Genomic DNA, 20,427 nt, shown 5'->3' with positions numbered 1-20,427 from the left:
ATATACTAGAAGTGAAATCAGGTTTGCTTTGTAGCTTTATCTGTAATCCTAAAGCTTCACTATTTCAGTCAGAAGACACTGGATGAAATGGGCCCATTTTTGTCTGATAAATCATACTAGTGGAGAAACACAACCTAAATAATATGTCATTCTGTAACAGAAAGTGAAATTCAATTAATTTTCAATCAAAAGAAAAAAAATCAGTCTTCTTCTGGTGTCTTATTTTCAGAGTCTAGTGTAGTTAAGAGTACTTTTTATACCTAGAGTGATTGCATTCTTAAATGTTTGCAATAATTTCAAATATATTTGTGTTTGATTTAGGTTTAGGTAACTAAATTAAAGAGAATCATATCTCATTTACATCATTATGGAATATCTCCTAAGACTGAATAATTTCTTAAAGGTACCTATAAATTATTGCTTAATAAAATTAATAGATCTTAAAAACTCAGAGTATTAGTATCTTCGCTGATTCAGATGGATTTTGTTCAGTATTCAAATACTACTACTGGCAAAACAGTGACCAAAAAATTACTGCTTCTTCTGTGTTGCTGATGAAATAATTTAGAGCATGATTGTTCCCTCTATGGGTGACTAATTTACAGGGGAGGAAAGTCTTCATATTACAAGAAAGGAGCTCCTTTCTCTACCCACCAAAGGCAGTTGGGACTCAGAAATTGATCTGTAAGGATCCACTTTTCTTCTGGTCCATTAAGGAGCTGTCTGTTGTGGAAGCTTTGATTTTGGGAAGCAAAACACTGTGTGGCAGTTACGGACTTTTCCCAATAAGCCTGGTTATCTCCTGTACTGTTACCTCCATGATATGAGATGCCATTCCTGTAATTCTGCTGTATAGCATTTGCCTTCATGGATAACTCATGAAGGAATCCCACGGGTCTCCTCTTGAATCTGTTCCCTTTTCTTTTCCAAGAATGCAAAAGCTGAAAGAAAACCACCCATTGTCTGCTGGTAATAGCAACCAAAACCACAATAGTAACCAGCCTTTGGAATTGGGCATTGAAATAGAGTAACAGGCATATGCTGGAAACTAATATGGTTTAGATTCTAAATGTGTGTTTAATTTTTTTTTACTTTAAGTTGTTGAAAAAATGCGTTGTTGTAATGTAAAAGCTCATTCCTCTTCATAGGTATCAAAGCAGCTAACATTTCAGTAGAGTTTCCATATGTCAGGCTTTCAACAATGAAGTAATCATATGGCACAGACAGCTGTTGCACAGAGTGCTGGAACAGCACACTAAACAGAATCCAGCAAGAAAAAGAAATCTGCTCAGCTGAACTACTTTGTGAGTTTAGAGTGAACAGCAGAAATGTAAAATAACAGGGCTGTTCCCCCCACAAATTAATTGAAAACTTACAGGAGGAGGAATTAGGTGCTCAAAGCTTTTTTGTGTTGATGGGTGTGCTATTAATATGTAGCTGAATTAAGGTGAATTTGTTGCAGAACTGCTATTTATAGCAGAATCTGTTTGGCTGCTGTCAGCAGGTGGCATTTCTGAACTCCATGTTAGGTTGAATCAGAGTAGACTATGAACCATTCAATCTGCTACTCAGTTGATAATCTGCAACAGCTTTCTCTTTGGGCAATGAAGATTTACTCAAATATTGCTACAGCTAGAGAGATACTGCTCTTTTGTGGTGAGTTTATTTTTTTAAGCAAAGTGCACTGGAAAATATTCCTTGATTAAATCTTAAGGGAGCTTGAAATTAGACTTAGGAGGACAGAGGAGTGTGAACAACTACACATTGATGGCATTTTGGAAATCACACTACAAATTCAGGTCACGTGCGCTTCAAGTACATGATTAATGTTTAGCACCTAATACTAAGGAAGTAAATGCTGCCTGACTTGGAGCACATAACAAGTGCTTTGTCAGACTGGAATGGAGTATTCACCACTTGCAGAGCTGCAAGCTCAAGAATTTATGTAGTCACGAAAACCAAGCTTTAGTCATTCACTTCAAAAATTCTTCACCTGTGTTAGCATACTGTAAATGCTTAAATTTAATTATTACATTTTATGTTAAAGTAGCCTAGTATCATGCAGATGTAAATGAAAAAAAATATGAAAAGTAGAAATATTAAATCAAATCCCAGGGCTGTTGTATTAAATTGTTGAGAAGTGGGCTGAAGGTGTTACATTTTTGTATGTTTGACTTACAGGGTGTCCAGCATAGTAAAGCACTAATCAACCAAGCTCTGTTGCAGCTTGAAAAAACAGACTTTCAGATGTCTGAGGAACCATCTCATTACTTGTTCTGAACTTTCTACTTGTTCAGTTGCCTGTTCAGAGACTGAAGAACTTTTATGCTATGTTTTTATTAAAAATTAGATATATGGACTTACTTTTGGATAAATACTATGGGCAAATAAGTAAGGCATACTTCACAAAATGAAGACCAAATTCAGTTCTCCAGCATAATGAATGTTTGAATACATTTGATATTTCAGACCTGCAAGGTATGCTAAAATATCTTGTGGAAAATGAATTGTGGTCCCTGACAGCATTTCCTTCTGAGGTGCTTTGCTTCACTGTTGCCAAATTTTCACATTTCTGTCTAGATGACAGAAGAGAACTTTCTTTATTGGAGCCAAAATGGTTCCATCTAATTGCAGGTTTGGGGCCATAGATTAATCCTGCACAGTAACTAATATTGTACATATAATTAACCAGTATTTAGCAATCTGAGGCACCTGTTCCAACAGAGCCTTATGGGTGTCCTTGTAAAAAATAATAATATAAAAAAAGAATGACATTGTGCAAAACAGTTGATCAATGTATGATTTAACTATAGTATATGTGTGTGCTTAGATATGGTATGAGATTTTAACATGAGCTTTTAGCTGAGGCCATGACTAAGCATGAATATAAAGAGAAATCTGTAGTAGTTTCCAATTTCCACTTTAAGGAGTAGAGCTAGAATAGAAGGTTTCTAATAACAATGAAAAATAGTAAGTAAAAGTGCAATTATTTCCTATAGGGGTTTTCTTAGAACAGATGGGATTTGTTCTCACAGCTAAAAGATGTTTTTTCAGAGCTAGATGTCACATTTTAATTTTAGGGAGCCAGACTTTAAATTTGTACATATTTAGCTCTTTCTTCAGTAATCCAAAGTGAAAAAATGTTCAGTTGTTCATCACTGTGCTCAGCTAAGTGCCTCAGAAACTGATTTCTTTTTTCTTTCTTAGCAGTCATCAGCTGTCAGGTGACTGGCTTCCTTAGAGAGACAAGACTGTGTATTAACCTGGTTAGTCAGTGACTAAACCAAACAAATTACATTCCCAGAGCATACTGAGACTTAGGTTTGGAGGATCTGCAGAGCAGAGATAATTCCATATTGTGGCGCAGCAACAGTGTTGTCACGTCTTGGACTAGCTTGTAGTTCCAAATCAAACAACTTGAAATTATCCTGAAGACCAAGACATTAACTTGGTCAAACCTGCATGTTTTTTGACCTCTAGCTGTGCAATCACCTGGGTGCCTGCTCTGCAGTTTGGCTGAGCCCTAACAGGAGGAAGGATGGGATCAGCCCACTTCCATGGCTGTGTCTCTTACAAGGGAGGGCCTGGTGTCTTTTTTTTATCTCCCAGGCAAAACTGGAGTTGTAAAGACTCACAAACCCCAGCCCTGTTTGCCTTACAGATGTGATCTGTTTTGTTTTACAGGGTGTTTGGGACCCCTCAAGTCCACCTCTTTCAGTGCATGTGGACCAGGTGAATGAGGAGTGTTGGTTAAGGCTGCAAAGACTACAGGGCTGCAAATCCATGACTGCAGTTCTTTCATAGTCCTGCAGCTTTGGGGTGTAGGTCCTGGAGGATTTATCCAGGGCTGTGCAAGACAAGCTGACATGACCCCTATGATATTTCCACTGATCCAAGCCTGTAAACTTGTGAAGATGGGGCAAAATCAAGGGGATTCTACTGGATCTAATATTTTCTATGGTTTGCATAGAAACATATGCTATGATTACCTCCCCTGCTTAGTCTTTTGTTTAACTCCATCCTAAACTAACTTATAACTTAAGTACAAAAAGGCCTATACATTCACAGAATGTTATTATTTGAAAGTGTTGCTTCTAACCATTTAAATTGCTTTTAGAGTTAAAAGGACATTTTTAAGTGTATATGGAAGAAAGTAGGACTAATATGAAAATATCAGATGGGGGAAAATGGGGTTTTGCTGGGAGGGGAAATACGTGTTGACTTTTAAAATCATCATTTCTCTCAGCTTTTTGCTGCATTTTCTTCTTTTCTTCATTTTCCTGCTTTATGGGTGCATTTTCATTAAATTTCTAATTTGCTCTTTAACTTGGCAGTAAAAATGTTTTGAGCCCAGTTTGCTATAAAAATATGTTCTGGGAAGATTAGTTCAGTTGTCAGATTTTGCGCTTTCTAGTAGAATTCTGAATTTGACCAAAAGAAAAGGCGGACAAAAATTTAACACTGCCTTTTATTTCATCTCATTCACTAGAGACAGCTTTAGATGTAATCTCCTGTGTGTTGTACTTTGTCTTCCCAGCCCCTTCAGAGCATTCTTGTTTGATACAGACATAAATTGCACCAGCAATTGTAAAGCTACTGTGCTGTAGAATTGTATTTTAATTGCACATACCTGTAATTAATTGTATGGGAATTTTCACAGTAGTCTCCCCAAGGAACAATTTAATTGAAAAGTAACCGAGTTGTCTAGACTACAGCAACTCATAAAATCATCACTAGTTTTGGGGTTTGAGCTACAAAGCAGCAATAGAAACATGGCTTGTAGATTTAAAGTACTTCCAAGCACAGGAACTATTTTATAATCCCCATCGTAATAGTCTACCCTGGCAAACCATTTTTAACAGTGTCAAGAACAAAAAATGTACAATAAGCTTAAAAGTAAAGATTATCTCTGTATTAATTTGTGATAGGATAGGGATTTTTTGTGTACAAGCACATCTGTCACACACAGACCTATCTTCCTCTAAATATGTAAAAAATATGCATTTTATAGAAAGCTTATTGTGTCTGCCTTTCACAGATTGTGGCATAACTGGTTTAACTTAGGAATAGTGTGACACTCAAAAAATTACTTCAGCAGTTCTGGGTAACAATGGCATTCATGTTTGTGTGTTTATACTGAGAGGGCCAAATGGTGAAAGGTTTTTTATTTAGTTATTTATTTACTAATCTGCTATCTTGAAAATCCTAGCTGAACACACAAATGTTTTTCTCAAGTTAGAAACAGTAATAGCCACTGGAGCTTTTAGGTGTTTATTTAAATTTAGGTGTATATATATGTATATGCATATATATACTTTTGTATATACATATATATATATAGTACACTGTCACATTAAATGGGATTTATCTTTACCACTGTAGGACCTCGAGGACTGAAAAAATTGCTCCATGTCCACTGGTGCTGCGTGTCTGCACACTGACAGCAGTGTTATGGCTTAACAGAAAAAAAGCCAGACTCATTTAGGCGGCACTTCAGTGTGCTGGAGATGATGAAACTTAAGCAAATGTTTGAGTTTTCCTTGCATTATGGCCAAAGCAAATCAGAAGTAATAAAAAGCAAGGACTAACATACCACTTCACACTCAATGACTTATAACCCAGAGAGGTTTACTTCGCAGGGGAAATGGTGTATCATGAGTTGATGTTAGCCAGTACAAGATTCTCAAAAGTATGTGACATTTTAGGAAAAACAGAGTTCTTTGTAACTTTTGTGTATTTCAAAGTGAACTAAAAATCATGAAACATTTGCTGACTCCTAAAACCCACAAGATCCTCTTGTCTTTTTAACGCTTGTGGCCTGGCAGGTGGAAGACACCACCCTCATTCTTGCTGAAGATGAAGGCTGGTGCTTTGTCCTTGCTAGCATAGTCTCCCTCTTGAAAGGTTTTTCATATATGGTCAGACAGTGCCATTCACAATTTCTGAGCACAAATGCTTCTAATGTCAAAGGCTGCAAGAAGCCAAGGAGCAATGGAAAACAGCAATTTGAAAACTACTCTGATTTCAGCCCAGTGATATGTCACCTGAAACAACTCACACCTGCTAACATACGTTTTATAGACCTGATTGAAGCAATGACAGCCTCAAAGAAAGGTTTGTGACAGCGTAACAGGCACAGTGCACACTTTATTGTATCAGAATCTTGGTCTGTAAAAATGAGAGGAGACATGATTCTCCACCAAATGTGCTCTTATGCTTGGGTTAATTTCTTTCTGAGAAACACAAAGTAGGATGAATAAAAAAACACAACAGATCTTTCCTGTATATTTTTTTGTGTCATTAAAATGACAAAAGCCCTCATTCTTGCTCAGTAGTCAACAGCACTTTAGCTCTTACTGGTGATTCTGAGTCTTAGGGCTAGCTCTCGAATCAGGCTGATGGTGTTTCCTATATCTACATGGTCAGAGCTTCAAAAGCAGAGAGAAATGGTCAGTGAATATTCATGCAGATTAAATCCTCCCAGCTCTACAGTGCATTGAAGTGCAGAATCTGCCATTGCCTCCCTTGCTGCTGGTCAGGGATTTGTAGCCCTCTTGGGCCTCCTAAACATGGAATTTCCTCAGCCCAAAGCTGCTGGAAAAGCACTGAGTTGTCGTGCATCTCCACAGCTCCTCCGCACCCTGGTCCTCCGTGCTGCGCCGGGGCTGGCGGGATGCTGCAGCCCATGCACACGGGAGCACCTTGGAAATCCCTGCCCAGCCAGACCCTGCTGAAAGCAGCAGCACTCCTTGTGCAGTGCAGGCTGTACCTGCACAGTGCTGGCCCTGCCTCGGGGAGGGGGAGCTCAGAGCATCCCTGCAGGATTTGCAGGCTGGTGGAGCAGGGCGCGGCGTTGGGGTGCGGGGGGACCGTGTGCATTAGCAGGGTTTTATGGCCTGCACCGTAAGTGGCTGGATAGCTTTTGTACAGCTGTAAAGCATGTATAAAACATGTCTCAAATGTATTTTCATAGCTTCGTAAAGTGTAGTTCATTTATGTAGGTACTTTTTATTGTAATCCTTTATCTTCAACATGATACTGTTTCCTGGTACCGTTTCTATTTTTTTCTTCTCTTTCTTTATAAAATGGGGTAAAGAAGAGAAAAGAAAAACTGCAGTTTTGTTACGTGCATCAGGAGAGTCCTTAAGTACAGTAATAGTGCCCTGAACTTGTATTTTTGTATTTCTAACCTCGGAATGCAGGCCTAGCAACTAAAAAGCCAAAATAACATTAATTATTACTGTTCTTCGCTGTGGTTTTTGGAGTATAAGTTTGGAACAGATGTTTGAGGGGAGAAAAGGGAGGGGGGGAAGGATAGATTGTTTCTTTTTCTCAGCCCCAACTGGTTTTAATTCTTTTCTGAACATTTTGAGAATATCTTTAAACATTTGCCAGAGTTCAATTAACATCCTGTGACTAAAGGTGGAAAATGTCCTACTTTGTTTTTCTTCAAACATATACCTGCTCTTGCTTCTCATGCCAAAGCCAGAAAAAGAAAGGATTCCAGCTGGCATAGGTTTTATTACTGTTACATTACTTTGCAGGTTAAGCCTCAGATTGGGAGGGGGCTGCTGGATTGATTTATTTATTTACTTTTTTTATTTTCATGATTTTTAAAAAGTGCCATGTAAAACACTGCCATTTAATTACAGGAAGGTTATGTTCTTTTTTGGTGAGTGTTTAACAGCTTATTCTTGTTTACATGAAGTTGTAGAAATCTAGTTTTTAAATATGTTTAAAGTAGAGATTGTGTTCTTGGATTTATCATGTTTTTCCTGTACTGTGTATAAACACAAGATTGTACATTATTGAAAGCTCTTTTTTGTGGAAAACAGGATTGGGGGGAAAAGTTTATATAAGAATGCAAAATAACTTCCCGAGACTATTGGCGCAGTGTGACCATAAAACCTCAACAGCACATTGTGCAGTGACATTATAACAATTTGCTTTAGCACCTCTGCAGCGTTCTCAGAAAGCCTTGCTCTACAAAACACATGCCATGGTATCAGTTGACTGTTTTTTTCCAGAATCAGTTCTTTACATGCATGTTTTTGTGATTAGTTACTTTTCCACAAGTAATTGGAAGTGGTGGATTTTTTTTTAAATTTATTTATCTTATTACATGTATGTTTTGTTTGCCTTTATACATCTAATAACTTGTAACATATCTGCTTATATAGGTGTGCAAGGGGATTTATAAGATTTGGATTAGGATTTACAGTGCTTTAGTTTTAAAGGCTGTTCTTTGCTATACCAGTATCAAGATACAGATATATCAAGAAAGAAAATGGCACACAGTTGCTCCTAAGGCCAGATACAATCCAGCTGCTCCACCAACCCCAGTATTGGCTCTGGAGGACTTTTTTTTTTAACCTGAGTATGTTAGTTCTGTTTCTCTAGTAGCCCAAAATGGAAAGCAGATTTCATGTGTAAATAGTTCTCCATTTTGCTGACACTGAAAAATAATATATAGCACTAATGTCACTAATAGCACTTTAAATATAACATTTTATGTTTATTTTGTACCTTTATCATTTCAGCTTAACTTCCAACATTTTAGAGTTATTTCCTATATAGCCAAAATCATTATATACCAAAATACAATGTATTCAGATGTATGTTTTACCTGTAGGGGTGTTTGCATGCTTTCCACAGTGAATCCAAACCTTGTAATGGGATATATTTTCAGTCACTTACAATTCATCATGAGCTTACACTGAGAGCACCAAAATGAAAACTGCAGTTAGTGTGAAATGTTGGAATTGACGTATTGGGAAGGATCTTTCAGACTGTCTCTGTGACTGCAAGTTGCAGTTGCCTTTGACTGGGAGAGGGGAAAGGATGTCCAGAAACACCTACCCTTAACCTTAGATACTTAAACGTTCCCTCCTTTGGTATAGCAGTGGAGATCTGAAAGTGTGGTCTGAGAGCTACTCTTCAAATGATGCAAACACAGAAAAGTTTTGTTGGGGGGAGGGGTTGCCTAACTTCTTTTCTCTAGTGCTTTCAAATGCCTTGTGCCTAAAAATTATAAAAAACATACTCTTTTTTGTATTTGAATCCATGTTCACATCATTACATGAGGTAAATTTTTAAAATTCTCTTGGTGCTTATTCATTAGCTGAGCCTTGCTTCAGCCAGAGACAATAGAAAATTAGTTCTTCTGGGCAGTAATACATCCTAACAGCTCATTATTTAGTGCTTGATACTCGATCTGAGCTAGGAGAGGACTGGAAAGGAGAAAAGGAAGGGTGGTTTCTCCAGAAGACATTGTTCTGGCCAAATCCTGCTCTGACTGGTGTCATGGGAAGAGGAGGATGCTGGCAGCAGCAGCCGCAGCCCGCAGAGCCTGCAGGACACTCTGCACAGGGCTGGCAGTGGCCAGCGGGACAGCCCTGAGCCCCCACCCCGCCTGGCACAGGGCCATGGCAGTGGGAAGTCCTAATTGCTATTTTCACAGCTCTGTTGTGATCATGAAGAGGGATGGAGGCTCTGTCAGCCCTGGCAAGTGCCTATTTGACAAACAGTAACCATCTCAATCAGCTCCCACCAGTGACAGCAAAGTTCTGAGCGTGCAGTTGGCTTTGAGAACAGAATTGCCTCTCCTTGCCCAGAAATGAGGATCAGGAATATTTACTGGAAGAAGAGCAAAATCTCAACTGCAGATGCTCATACCCATGTGCTGGAGAAAGGCTCTGGCCTTCCCTGAGGTGAACCTTGTGCTTGTTGTATTTAGGTGCTTAATCCCAAACACTGGAATGGCACTTGCTGTCTAAAATGCCAGTGTCTGTAGCACTGCACAGTCCTCTGTTAAACCTCTCTGGGGTTTCTTCAGTCGTGTCAACGTCATCTTTGTGGACATGAATGGTAAAAGTATTTTTGAAAATGTAAGCAATTAATCTCCATGGACTTTTTACAAAGGCTGAAAACCGCTTTCTATCCTCTGAGTCTCCACCCAGCAAAACAAGCAAGCAAGCAAAGACCCTGGCTTAGTGTGTCTGGATGGTTCAGTGTCTGGCATTTGTTGCTGGAGTTTGCAGAGCCAGCTCTCAGCTGAGAGAGTCCTGCTACAGCTTCTTGACCAAAGACTTGCGTGGCTGCTGTTATTTCACTGCTTTGTATTTCATTGCCCCAAGCATTTATTTCCTGTTCTTTATATGAAGGAAGAATATTTTCTTTTTAATGACTTGATAGGACTTTAGATCAGCAATGAGTATCAGCTGTTGGAACATTGTCCCTGCTATGCGCATCCATGGGCATAGAGGGAAGAAGTCTGACAAATTCATAAATGTGCTTTAGTGTTAACCCAAAATTCACATAATATTAATAATTCACTTTTTTTATCAAGCAAACTGTCGCAGTATATGGGAAATCAAAGTTCTGAACATAAGAAGTGCTCTCATAAAACTGTTTCTATGAAATACAAACTGCAAGTCTCACACGGGACAAAGTGTGAAGCTGAATTTTTATGAGAAATCCTTGGAATTACCATGAACTTTCGGTGACACTAGCAACATTGGTTCCCACTGCAGTAAGCTATTTGCTCATGGTTATTCATTGCATACTTAAATGTATGCTTTCTGGTCACAAAAATAATTGGCAAGGATGTTCGGGTTTGCTTTTCTTCATGGGAGGAGAAAGGAAGAACTCATAATGTTCTTGATCAGAGGTCAAGATAGATCCTACTCATTAAAATGGCACACACAGCTTGTGCTGGTTTAAATCAGCTTTGTCTTTTTTATATTTAAAGGCACAGCAGAGAAGTCTTTAGATTTGAAAAGCGATATAGTGACAAACGCTGTGCACCTGCTCAAACCAAGATTCATTTAAAGTTCAGGGGGAAATCCTCTGCAAATCTCGCAATAGAATTAATTCACTCATGCAAAAGGCAGAATCTATCTTAGCTACAGTGGTGTGAATTCTGAATAAATCCCAGAAATATAAAAGAAAAGGCCCCAGATTTTCAGCAGTGTAGCTGGGATGTTATCTGTTCCAGAATGTCAAATGAATTAGCTCTCTGCAAACCATTTCTGAGCTCTTTAAATTACTGACTTCATCTACTGGAAAATGAAAAAGTAGTAGATGGGCATTGAAGAGGTGAGATCTTTGCTGTAGGATTAAGCAACACTGATCACTGATTTTGATAGGAAAATTGACTGGCAGCAGAGGTGCAGACCAAGTTTTTAGGATCAGCTTTGCTTTTTGTTAAACTACAAAAGCTTCTTACCCTGCAGGCAGTAATCATAATCCCTTTTCGTGCATGTCTTTACTTTTGGCTGTGATACAGACAGCTTCCTTGTATGTGATGGGTTGTTTAAATGCAGTGTGAAAATTACAAGAGAAGTAACTTGCTGGAACTCTTTATGACCCAGTATATTTTGTGACTTCTCATAACAGGTAATTTTATGTGCTATCTGGCTCCAATATGGGATACTATGTGGGTTGTGCCTAGTAGAATCCACCTCCCCTTCGAGGAGCAGTGGCATTGTCTCAGCATGGAAAATTGCAGGGGAAAAAAGGCTGAGCTAGCATTCTTTCCTTGCCTTTGTTTTGTTTCATTTTTTGATCTGCTGGGGGCAGCACAGATGAAGTGAGTCTTTTGGCAAGGTCACTAGAATGAGGAGTGGGAAAATGGCTTTGTGGGCCAGGACTAAGGGAATATTGCATGCAAGGGTGGGTGCAATATTACGAAGATGTTGCTGAATTATTTGGATAATAAAGCAGTGGTTTAGGTTAGGCCAAGGTAGAACTGTGTAGGGTCTGTGAATAAAAGCCAAATGATGAAAATGGATATTATGTTAAAGAGCAATGAGCTAGCAAGAAGCCTCAGAAAATGCATTGCCAGAGGAGGGAGGGTTTTTTGGGTGTTTTTTTTTTTTTTTTTTTTTTTGCTATGGTAGAACTAGTATTTAGTTATGGTAATAATATTGTATATTTGTACAGTGCCTCACTGAAAGCATGTGCTCCTCTATCAGCCAGCTGTTCAGATGCTTTGTCTTAAAGAACTGTGTGTTGTTCAGTTGTGGTGGAGGTTTTCTTTTGCTGTTCAGACTTCTGAAGTCTAGTTCTGATACTTTTCAGTGGGAGGAACATTCAGTCTGCTTTCCAAGCATGAGGAGGAAGGGTGAAGCCATTGGCCCACATGCTAGAGGAATGGATCAGCTCAGTGCCCTAAGGGCAGTGTGGCCCTGCAGAGCATCCTGTTTTCCATGAGCATGGCAGCATCCAAGCAGAGCTTAGTGAGGCAGCTCTCTGGGACCTCTCTGAAGAGTTACTGCAAACACTGCCTAAGTCATGCTGGTGTTACACCCTGGTTAGACGCAAAAGCGCTTAATTTCTTTTTTCTTTCCCCCTTTAAAAAAAAGTAAATATTTACAGATATAATTGTGAAACACCAAGCGAGTTGAAAAAAAAAAAACAAAAAAACAAGAAAAGGCAAGCAATTAATTAACTCTGTCTTGATCAAAGTGCGCGCGCTGCTGGTGCCCGGGAGCGCTGCCCAAGAGCCGGGGCAGCGCCGGCTGCGCTGCGGTTTGTGCACCTGATGTGGAGCCCAGCGCTCTGCTCCGCCTGGGAACGGCCTCCCAAAGCCTCCGCGCTCAGCCCGCGCCACTCAATTAAAATACCTCGTCCAGGGGCTGTTTATAATGGCAGCGCCAACCTGTGCGTTGCGCTTTTTGTTTTTCCTCTTGTTTTATTTCCCCCTCTCTGATGTGTTGCGCACAGTCGGTGAGGCACCACATGGGTTGCTGCTCTTAGACACTGACAACTGAGGAAATTAAATTCTGAGGCAGAATCGGTTAAAAGCATGACTAAATCAGTGTTGTTTTTCTATAACAACTGAAACAACATAATTATTTTAAGGCTGAATTTTTACTGCTGATGAATTTTTTCAAGGCAGTAAATTTTTTTGCATTTTCCTTACACCAAGATCCTTTTAAATACATTTTGGGATGTCTAATTTTTATTTTTTTAAGAGAGTAGAAGTGGTTGAGTTCAGTGGGTCATTGTTAGATAAAAGCAGTGACAGACTGCAGTTCCAGCTTCATATAGTCATACAGCACCATTAGTATTACTGTTTCTTTCAAGAAATACATATTTTTATGAAAAAGATCATTGTATTTGTAAAATCTGTAGTGACATCTGAATTCAAAACTTTAAGATAATGAAGCATTTGCTTTTACTGGTTAAAGAACTGCTTTGAGTGCACTAGAGCAAATCTTTCATTTTTGTTCAGGTAAACAAGTGAAAAGAAAATCATAAGGATGGTGTGATCTCACACATACTTACACACATAGTTTGGACTCTTCTGTCTCTCTTTCTCTTTCACTGAGTCTACCTTTGACTGTAGTACAGGCAAACAGTTTTACAGGAGTAGATCTTACTGTACAAAATTGCTAGAAAAATTAAAAGGGCAACCCTTAATCCTTTTAGGAAAACCTAAGGAAATGCAAATTAGTACTGACTGTATCTTCTCCCCACTGTTCTGTGTATCTCTTATTTTTTACATTGTATTGCATATGAAGTTTTAAGGAGCCCTGATTGTTGCTTTATGAACGCATACTCCTTATTATCATTAAAAGGAGTGGTGTCCCTAAGAGATGTTGTACAGTTTTAAAAGAGTGTTTCTTCAGGAGGACAAAATCCTGTCTGGGTGAAAATCACCCACTCTTAAGGGGGCACACAAGGGGGGTAATTATAAAGACAGAAATTGTTGGTATCAGTGTTTAGAATTGTATGTTTTGTCATCCTAGGAGTGCATATGTGTGTTTACAATAGGGTTTTCTGTTTCATTTGCTTTAAAAAAACCCCACTGAGCTAAAAGGTTTGAAAGGAACAGCTTGAGGAATTTTTTCCATCAAGATACAATCAAGGGCAGGAAATCGTAGAAGCAGAGTTGTGGTTTTGCCTCCATTTTTTTATTAGTTAATTAAACTATAACAACTCTTAACTTCATTTTAGGTTAACTGTTCCTAGAGTTCAGAAATATTTTAAGAGGTCAATAATGCTTTCTTTGGCTCTCGCTCATTCCGAGTGGGATGAGGAGCCGCACTCAGCAGGGCAGAGTTTTCCAGATGTGCTGCAGGGCCCGTGCGTGCGCTCATGTCGGCGGCTGTCACTGGTGGGAAACCATCCCCCTTTCCTCATCTGCGCTCCATCCCGGACAGATGGGAGCCACGGGATGGGAACGTGGACAGCCTGACATCTGTCCTGAGCAAAGCTCAGGAGCCCTGGCTGCTGGCAGCTACCAGTTGCCACGTGTTCTTACTCAGTGCTGAGTCTGACTGGGAACGCTGGGGAAGGGGCAGTCCAGAGAGTAAGTATGGAGTTTCAGCAGAAGCAGAAACAGCCCTAAAAACCCATTGTACTTGGCAGTATGGGTTTTCCCTGTGAATTCAGAATGTTTTAAAGTGCCGTGAGGCATCTGCATTTTCTCCTCGGCATGTAGAGCTGCTCAGAGCTGTGCTCTGAAAGGGCACATGAGGGAAGAGCCATGCAAGTGTCACATAACTGTCTTTAATAGTGGGAGCTATTCCAGCACTTGGAGCCAAATTGTCTTTCAGCAGAAAGGATAAAATTTAGCAGAGCTGGGAAAGGGAAAGAAAAAAGGGGAGGGGAAACACAGCACCACCTCCTGCTGACACCACAGAAGTTTCCCTTAGCTTTCCCTCTCTCTCCCTCTGTGCATATATTTTCTTTTTAATCAGCTGCGGCTCTTCTCTCCCCTGCTTTTCTTTTTTCAAGTGTATTTTTACAGTTGGAATTCTGCTTTTCTAATTTCTCTTGTTTCACATTTAACTTGTTCAGAGGATTTCATTAATAGTTATTGCAATTAAAAAATAATAAATAAACTCAGCACCAGCTGCTCAGATGGCTGTCTTAGCATATCTGGAACATAATGCGGTCTGTTCAGGGCAGCCACACAATGCAATTTATACCCACACCTGAGGGAATGAATTTCACAACTATAATTGCTACAATATAATTCTTATTAATGTTGTGCTATAATTCCTATTAATTCCAAAGGGCTAGTAAATGCATTAGGACTTGTCAACATATTATTTTACACTGTTTATGATCTGTAGAATTACACTCTTCAGTATTGTATTGCATAAAGAAATGCCTTAAAATTAGCTTTAATTGGAGGAGGGGAGGGAGCACATTTTCTGTTAGGGCACTGGGAAAGATGCAAGGATCCTGGTGTTTGAGAAGCAATGAAATTGCATTTTAAAATCAGTCCTTTGAACTTTCTGTGCCGTGCAGTTAACAGTTTATGAAGATATATTAATAATGCCTCTCCTGGTTATTAGAAAAAGAACCACTGGTGTCTTTATGAAGGAATAAATAACTACAAGAAAGATACGGTTATAAAATTTAAAATAACTGTCTTCCAGAAAAGACAAAAGTGGGGAAATTGCAAGTCATTGTAGCTGATGTAATAAATGCAGAATGGGTTATCTCGCTGTGCTCTTATTTATTCTTGTTTTATCTGACTACCCTGCTTTTTTAGGTAGTGAATATGATGAAGAGGAAGTAGATTATGAAGAATCAGACAGTGATGAGTCCTGGACGACAGAAAGTGCTATCAGCTCTGAAGCTATCCTTAGTTCAATGTGCATGAATGGAGGGGATGAGAAACCTTTTGCCTGTCCTGTTCCTGGATGTAAAAAAAGATACAAGGTGAGTAGTAGTGCAGACCTACCTCATTTCCTGCTGGTGTAGGTGGTGGGCAAAGCCTCTAAAATCAGTTTGTACTCTTCTCATTTAATAGATTTTCACAATTGTTTTTGTGATATTTTAGCAGAATACTTTATTCACTAGTTTCCTCTCAAGCACAGCCAAGTTTATCAGTTTTACAAGGGATGTCTGTCTGTCAAGAGAGATTACATATAGCAACTCTTTTGCTTTACACAAGCAAAAGCTTTCAACGAGCTTTCTGTTATTTAGACAAATTAATTGTAGAATGCAGGAGGTACTACAAGCAAAATAATCTCTTTGGTCCCTTTCAGAAACATGAACCAAAAAGCTTCTGTCCTTCTGTGCTAGGAACAATTCCTGCTGCTTAACTACTAGAGATACTGCCTCCTCTTTAGTAAGACAGTGCCCAGAGTGCATTTTCTGTTAAAGTGATGTGTGGAATGTGGTGGTTAACATGCAAGTCGAATTCACCTTGGGAAGACAGAGTCTTGCAGAAATTCTGGCATCATTCTGTCCTGTGTCTGAGTTCCCATGACACATCTACACAGCCATCAGTGACCCCACATGAAGGGCTTGCATCCCTTTGTGTGACACCCTGGGAAGTAATTCCCTGATGCCCCCACCTCACCATGTTCTTTAATTGCTCTCCATCATGATAAATTTTTTGTCTTTTTTATGTGATTGAAGCAATTCTAAACTGGAACCTTGAGCTGGCCAATGTAGAACGTGCCAGGATGTTACAGGAGTGTTGCTTCACATGCATCAGTGCAGACAGATGAAATTGTGTGGAACATCTGGCACTTCAGTATGGCATTCTCTAACCACTGACATAATGGAAGTAGAGGGTTAGCACACTTCCTCTAAATAGTTTTCTAAAGTTTTTGCATGAACTGCTGGAAAATCCAACTGCTGAAACACCCTAGAAAAACCATGGTGGCTGGGTTGGTTGTATTTTATGGCTTGTCCTTTAAATAACTGTTAAGTAGGGACTTAAAAGAGAGCAGAATTATGGAAAGAAATAGAGGAAGGCCAATAGCATTTGAGATAAAACAGAAAAATGGAAAACCTGTGCATGAAACCATGTAGTGGATGACAGCCTGTTTCAGTGATGCTGCAGCAGCTACCACATTAACAAATCACAAAACTCAGGTTCCTGTACAGACCACTAAACCCTGACAACACTATTTCATAAAACATGGAAAAGAAAGCAATGTGCTTGTTTCTTAGGGGTATACAAGTCTTTTTGCTGAGATTATCCTGAACTATATAGTATTTATTCTCCAGTTACAGGAAAAACTGAACACCATCTCCAGGGCCAGGGTAGAGGGAAAGATGGTTTAGGACTACTTGAAAGTATTACTTTGCAGATAAACTCACATTATTGAGGATCAATATTTTCCTCGCGTGTGGTAGGAGCTGTACCAGACAGAGGGTACGGTATAAAAAGCTAAATCCCCTAGCTCAGGAAGCAAACAAGCCATGGTGGTTGTTAGAAGTCATGTGCCCAGAGGGCATCTATGCATTGCAGAAAACATTCACTTAATGGCAAAGTCTGGAAGGAGAACCCTGTAATTTGCTATATCCTGTCTGTTCTCTGTTTGACTGCCAGCCTTCTGTCTTTTTATTGCCCAAATGAGCAAGCTGTTTGTGCCTGCTTCTGCTATCTCACTACCTTCATCTCAAATGCATGAGGACTGTCTATAAGGGATATCTTGTACACCATTAATGGTAGACCAGCCAGGCAGGGGAACAAATTAATGACCCTAAGAGGGGCTGACAGGGAACAGCAGTAAATAAAAAGTAACGTATTCTTGTAAGAGACTCACCTCTGTTTAGTCCTGATAGAAAAGCACATTTCCTTAAACTGTCTCACCTCATTTCTCTTTTCTGTGGGCTCTGTTTCCTCCCTTTTTTATTTTCAGCCTATTTTTTTTCTTTTTGCATTTTTATCTTTGTTTCCTTCCTTTAGCTTTGTGTCAGCTGTGTTTCTTGTTTCCTCTTTATCTTCCTTCTGCTTAACCCGCTTGTCTGACGGAGTCTGGGTAGGGAGTCCTGTGATCAAAGCACTGGGATTTTCTGGTGGGTACTGGATAATCACAGTCAGGACTGTAAAACAATTATAGTGCTCCAAACAGGAACACAGACATGCACATACAGTAATTGCCAGGCTCACTTTACGGCTGAGAAAGGATGCATTCCTTTAGGGAGCAAGGAGAAAAGGAGGATATACACATTTTTCTTTTGTCTGGCCTTAGGTGACGTAAGTTTGAGAAGTAGAATGGTATTTTTAGAGATTTTATTTGTATTTCAGTACTGCTTAAAGGACCCAGTAGGGATGGGGCACCTTTTTACAAACAATGTTCAAGGATAAGAGATGGCCTCTGCACTGAAAAGTCATTATGGAAAGGTAAATAAGACAAGAATGACTACAACAAATACTCCAAAGGAACGGGCTGGGGCGGACAATGGAAACTGTAAGGAGAACATGTTTATACACAAGCCCAGATGTGTATCAGAAGCCCCACTGGCCTCCTGCCCAGCTGCTGTCTCCTGGCGCTTTCCCATAGGCAGTGCAAATAGTAATAAAGGTTTCGTTGTTCTTCAGACACTTTATTTTTTTTTTATATTTTGCTTATTACATGTATTGGTACTCTATATAGTGTGGCAAATATTTTCTTGAGAAGCCACAGATCCTGGGAGAAATATTTTTCTTTAAATTACATGTGGAATAGTCACAAACATCTAAATAAATCTGAAATACACTGACTTGTAGATGCTTTAAGCTCAAGTCTTTGAACTAATTTCTGAAGCTTGCTTTCTTCTCTAATTATGCTTATTGAGGTAGAGAAGAAATTATAATTACTTTATAGTTTTCTATTTATGGATTTTTTTTCTTCTTGAGATTAATCTTTGATGCCTGAAATTTGATTTTTAGAAAATTATCTGTGTGATTCTAAGGAACCCAAAGGTATAATCCTTGTTTCTGTGGAGTTCACCCTCACCAGACTTTGGATTCACATCTACATTTAGATGTTCTGTCCAGAAGTGTATGGATATTGAGTAGGTAATGTGCTTTACAAAATACTGCCTTGTAGGAGCTAAAATGGGGATTTATGAAGGTGTTGATTAGTTTTCCTTTTATTCAGTACCCCTGAGTGATCTCTAGCTCTGGAGGAAGACTTTGAAAATGTGTCTAAGATGTAGGTAAGTTTACTCAGGCAACATCCAAAGAGCAAATGAAATTTGAGACATAGTAGATACAACAAACCTCACAAATAATACATATGCTAGAATAGAGAAAACCCTGGAGTATTTGTCCTAAATTTTCTAGTTTGAGCCAAACAAGAAAAATAAAAGAATACTAGATTTCAGTGCATACAGAATGTAGCTTATATCCATTACTTTCCTTGGCCTTGGGCAAGAGGAGAAGTGGTACCTTCCCAGGCTGCTGCCACTGGGCTTGCCTGTCTGGATGAAGGTCCGGTCAGGTGGCACAAACCCCCAAGAAAGCTGACCTATGTATGGTGAAACTCAGCAGAGCTTAGGGAAGGAGAGGGAGTGAGAGGGAAACAAGGGAATTTACTTGAAAGAAGGGAGCAAGCCAGAGCTTGCAAGTCAAACAGAGGAACTGGACCCACAAAGAAAACTTTGGGATGAAGAGCCAAGAGTACAAAAATATGTATGAATGTTGAAGGCTGAAACAGGAAATCTCTCAAATCATCATTTTGAGATGCTTTTCCTACTTGAAGTGGGGCTGGCAAGTTCTTTGTAGTGTAGTGCCTTTGTGAGTCCTGCCGTGCAAAAAGGGCCTTGCCCAACAAGAGACTTTGTGTCCTTGCAAACCAGGTAGTGCCAGTCTAAACTTCTCTATCGCCTCCAGATCTGGTCCCAGGTTAATAATTGTTTCCTCCTGTTCAAGATTTTTAGAGTACCCTTCTCTATAGCCATCTTCTTCCTCAATCATCCCTGAGAGTAAATAGTGAGCAACCTAAGTAACTAGAGCAATAAAAGTGATGTACGAGTTTGGCCGTGGCTTTTGCTACACCTCAGCAAACTCAGCCCAGACATACAACAAAGTGTTTACATTGCAGCAGTGGAAAAAGTGCCAAAGACTGTAATACTAACAACAGTTTCCTTTTAGACAGAAGTACAGGTCAAATTTCACATTACACAAATTTCACGTTGCACAAGCTCCTTATGCTCTGCGTGGTTACTGTTTTTCAAACCTTCCATGATCCAATTAATCCCTTTAGGTTTCTGCTGTAGCAGCTCCTTAAATTTTTCTGCCTGAAAATACTTTCTCCCCCTTCACCAAGGAATGGTGTACTGGGGCTGATGGATCATTAAAAAACCTGGATCAGGAAAAGAGTACCATTGGCATGGAATAGTGAGGGTATTTGTGATTGCAGATTTACAGCATGTGTAGCAATAATAGCTCAAATGTATCTAGAAGAGATTTCTTAGAAAAATTAAAACAGGAACAGGTTTTTGTTAGGAAAATATTGTTATTATAGGTAATAGGGCTTGTTTTAAAAATTTCATTGCAGTAGCAAAAGTTTAGTAGGTCACCCTCAGATTTTCTCCTCTTTTAAAGGCACAGGTTCTTAAAGGATGCCTTATGAAGTCCTCCTGCCACCCAGTGAGAGTCCTGGCCCACTCACCCCAATGGCCCTGTGTGTGCTAGAGATTGAAACTGTGCAAGATGATCCAAAAGCTGCCCCAGGATCT

At 39.4% G+C, this 20,427-nt stretch overlaps 1 protein-coding gene across 3 annotated transcripts in view; it reads left to right on the top strand.

Annotated features, from left to right (window-relative positions):
- The window catches only part of JAZF1 (JAZF zinc finger 1), a 187,541-nt gene that overhangs the window by 163,192 nt on the left and 3,922 nt on the right, over nucleotides 1–20,427 (top strand). For all 3 annotated transcript variants that reach the window (XM_021538191.4, XM_085568524.1, XM_085568518.1), the window contains one exon: nucleotides 15,512–15,681. In XM_021538191.4, coding sequence (XP_021393866.1) covers nucleotides 15,512–15,681 — 170 coding nt within the window. The remainder of the gene's footprint in view (nucleotides 1–15,511; nucleotides 15,682–20,427) is intronic.

The sequence above is a fragment of the Lonchura striata genome, chromosome 2 (assembly GCF_050655825.1).
Source record: "Lonchura striata isolate lonStrDom1 chromosome 2, ASM5065582v1, whole genome shotgun sequence".
Taxonomy (NCBI): Eukaryota; Metazoa; Chordata; class Aves; order Passeriformes; family Estrildidae; genus Lonchura; species Lonchura striata.
This window is presented reverse-complemented; position numbering and strand designations above follow the sequence as displayed.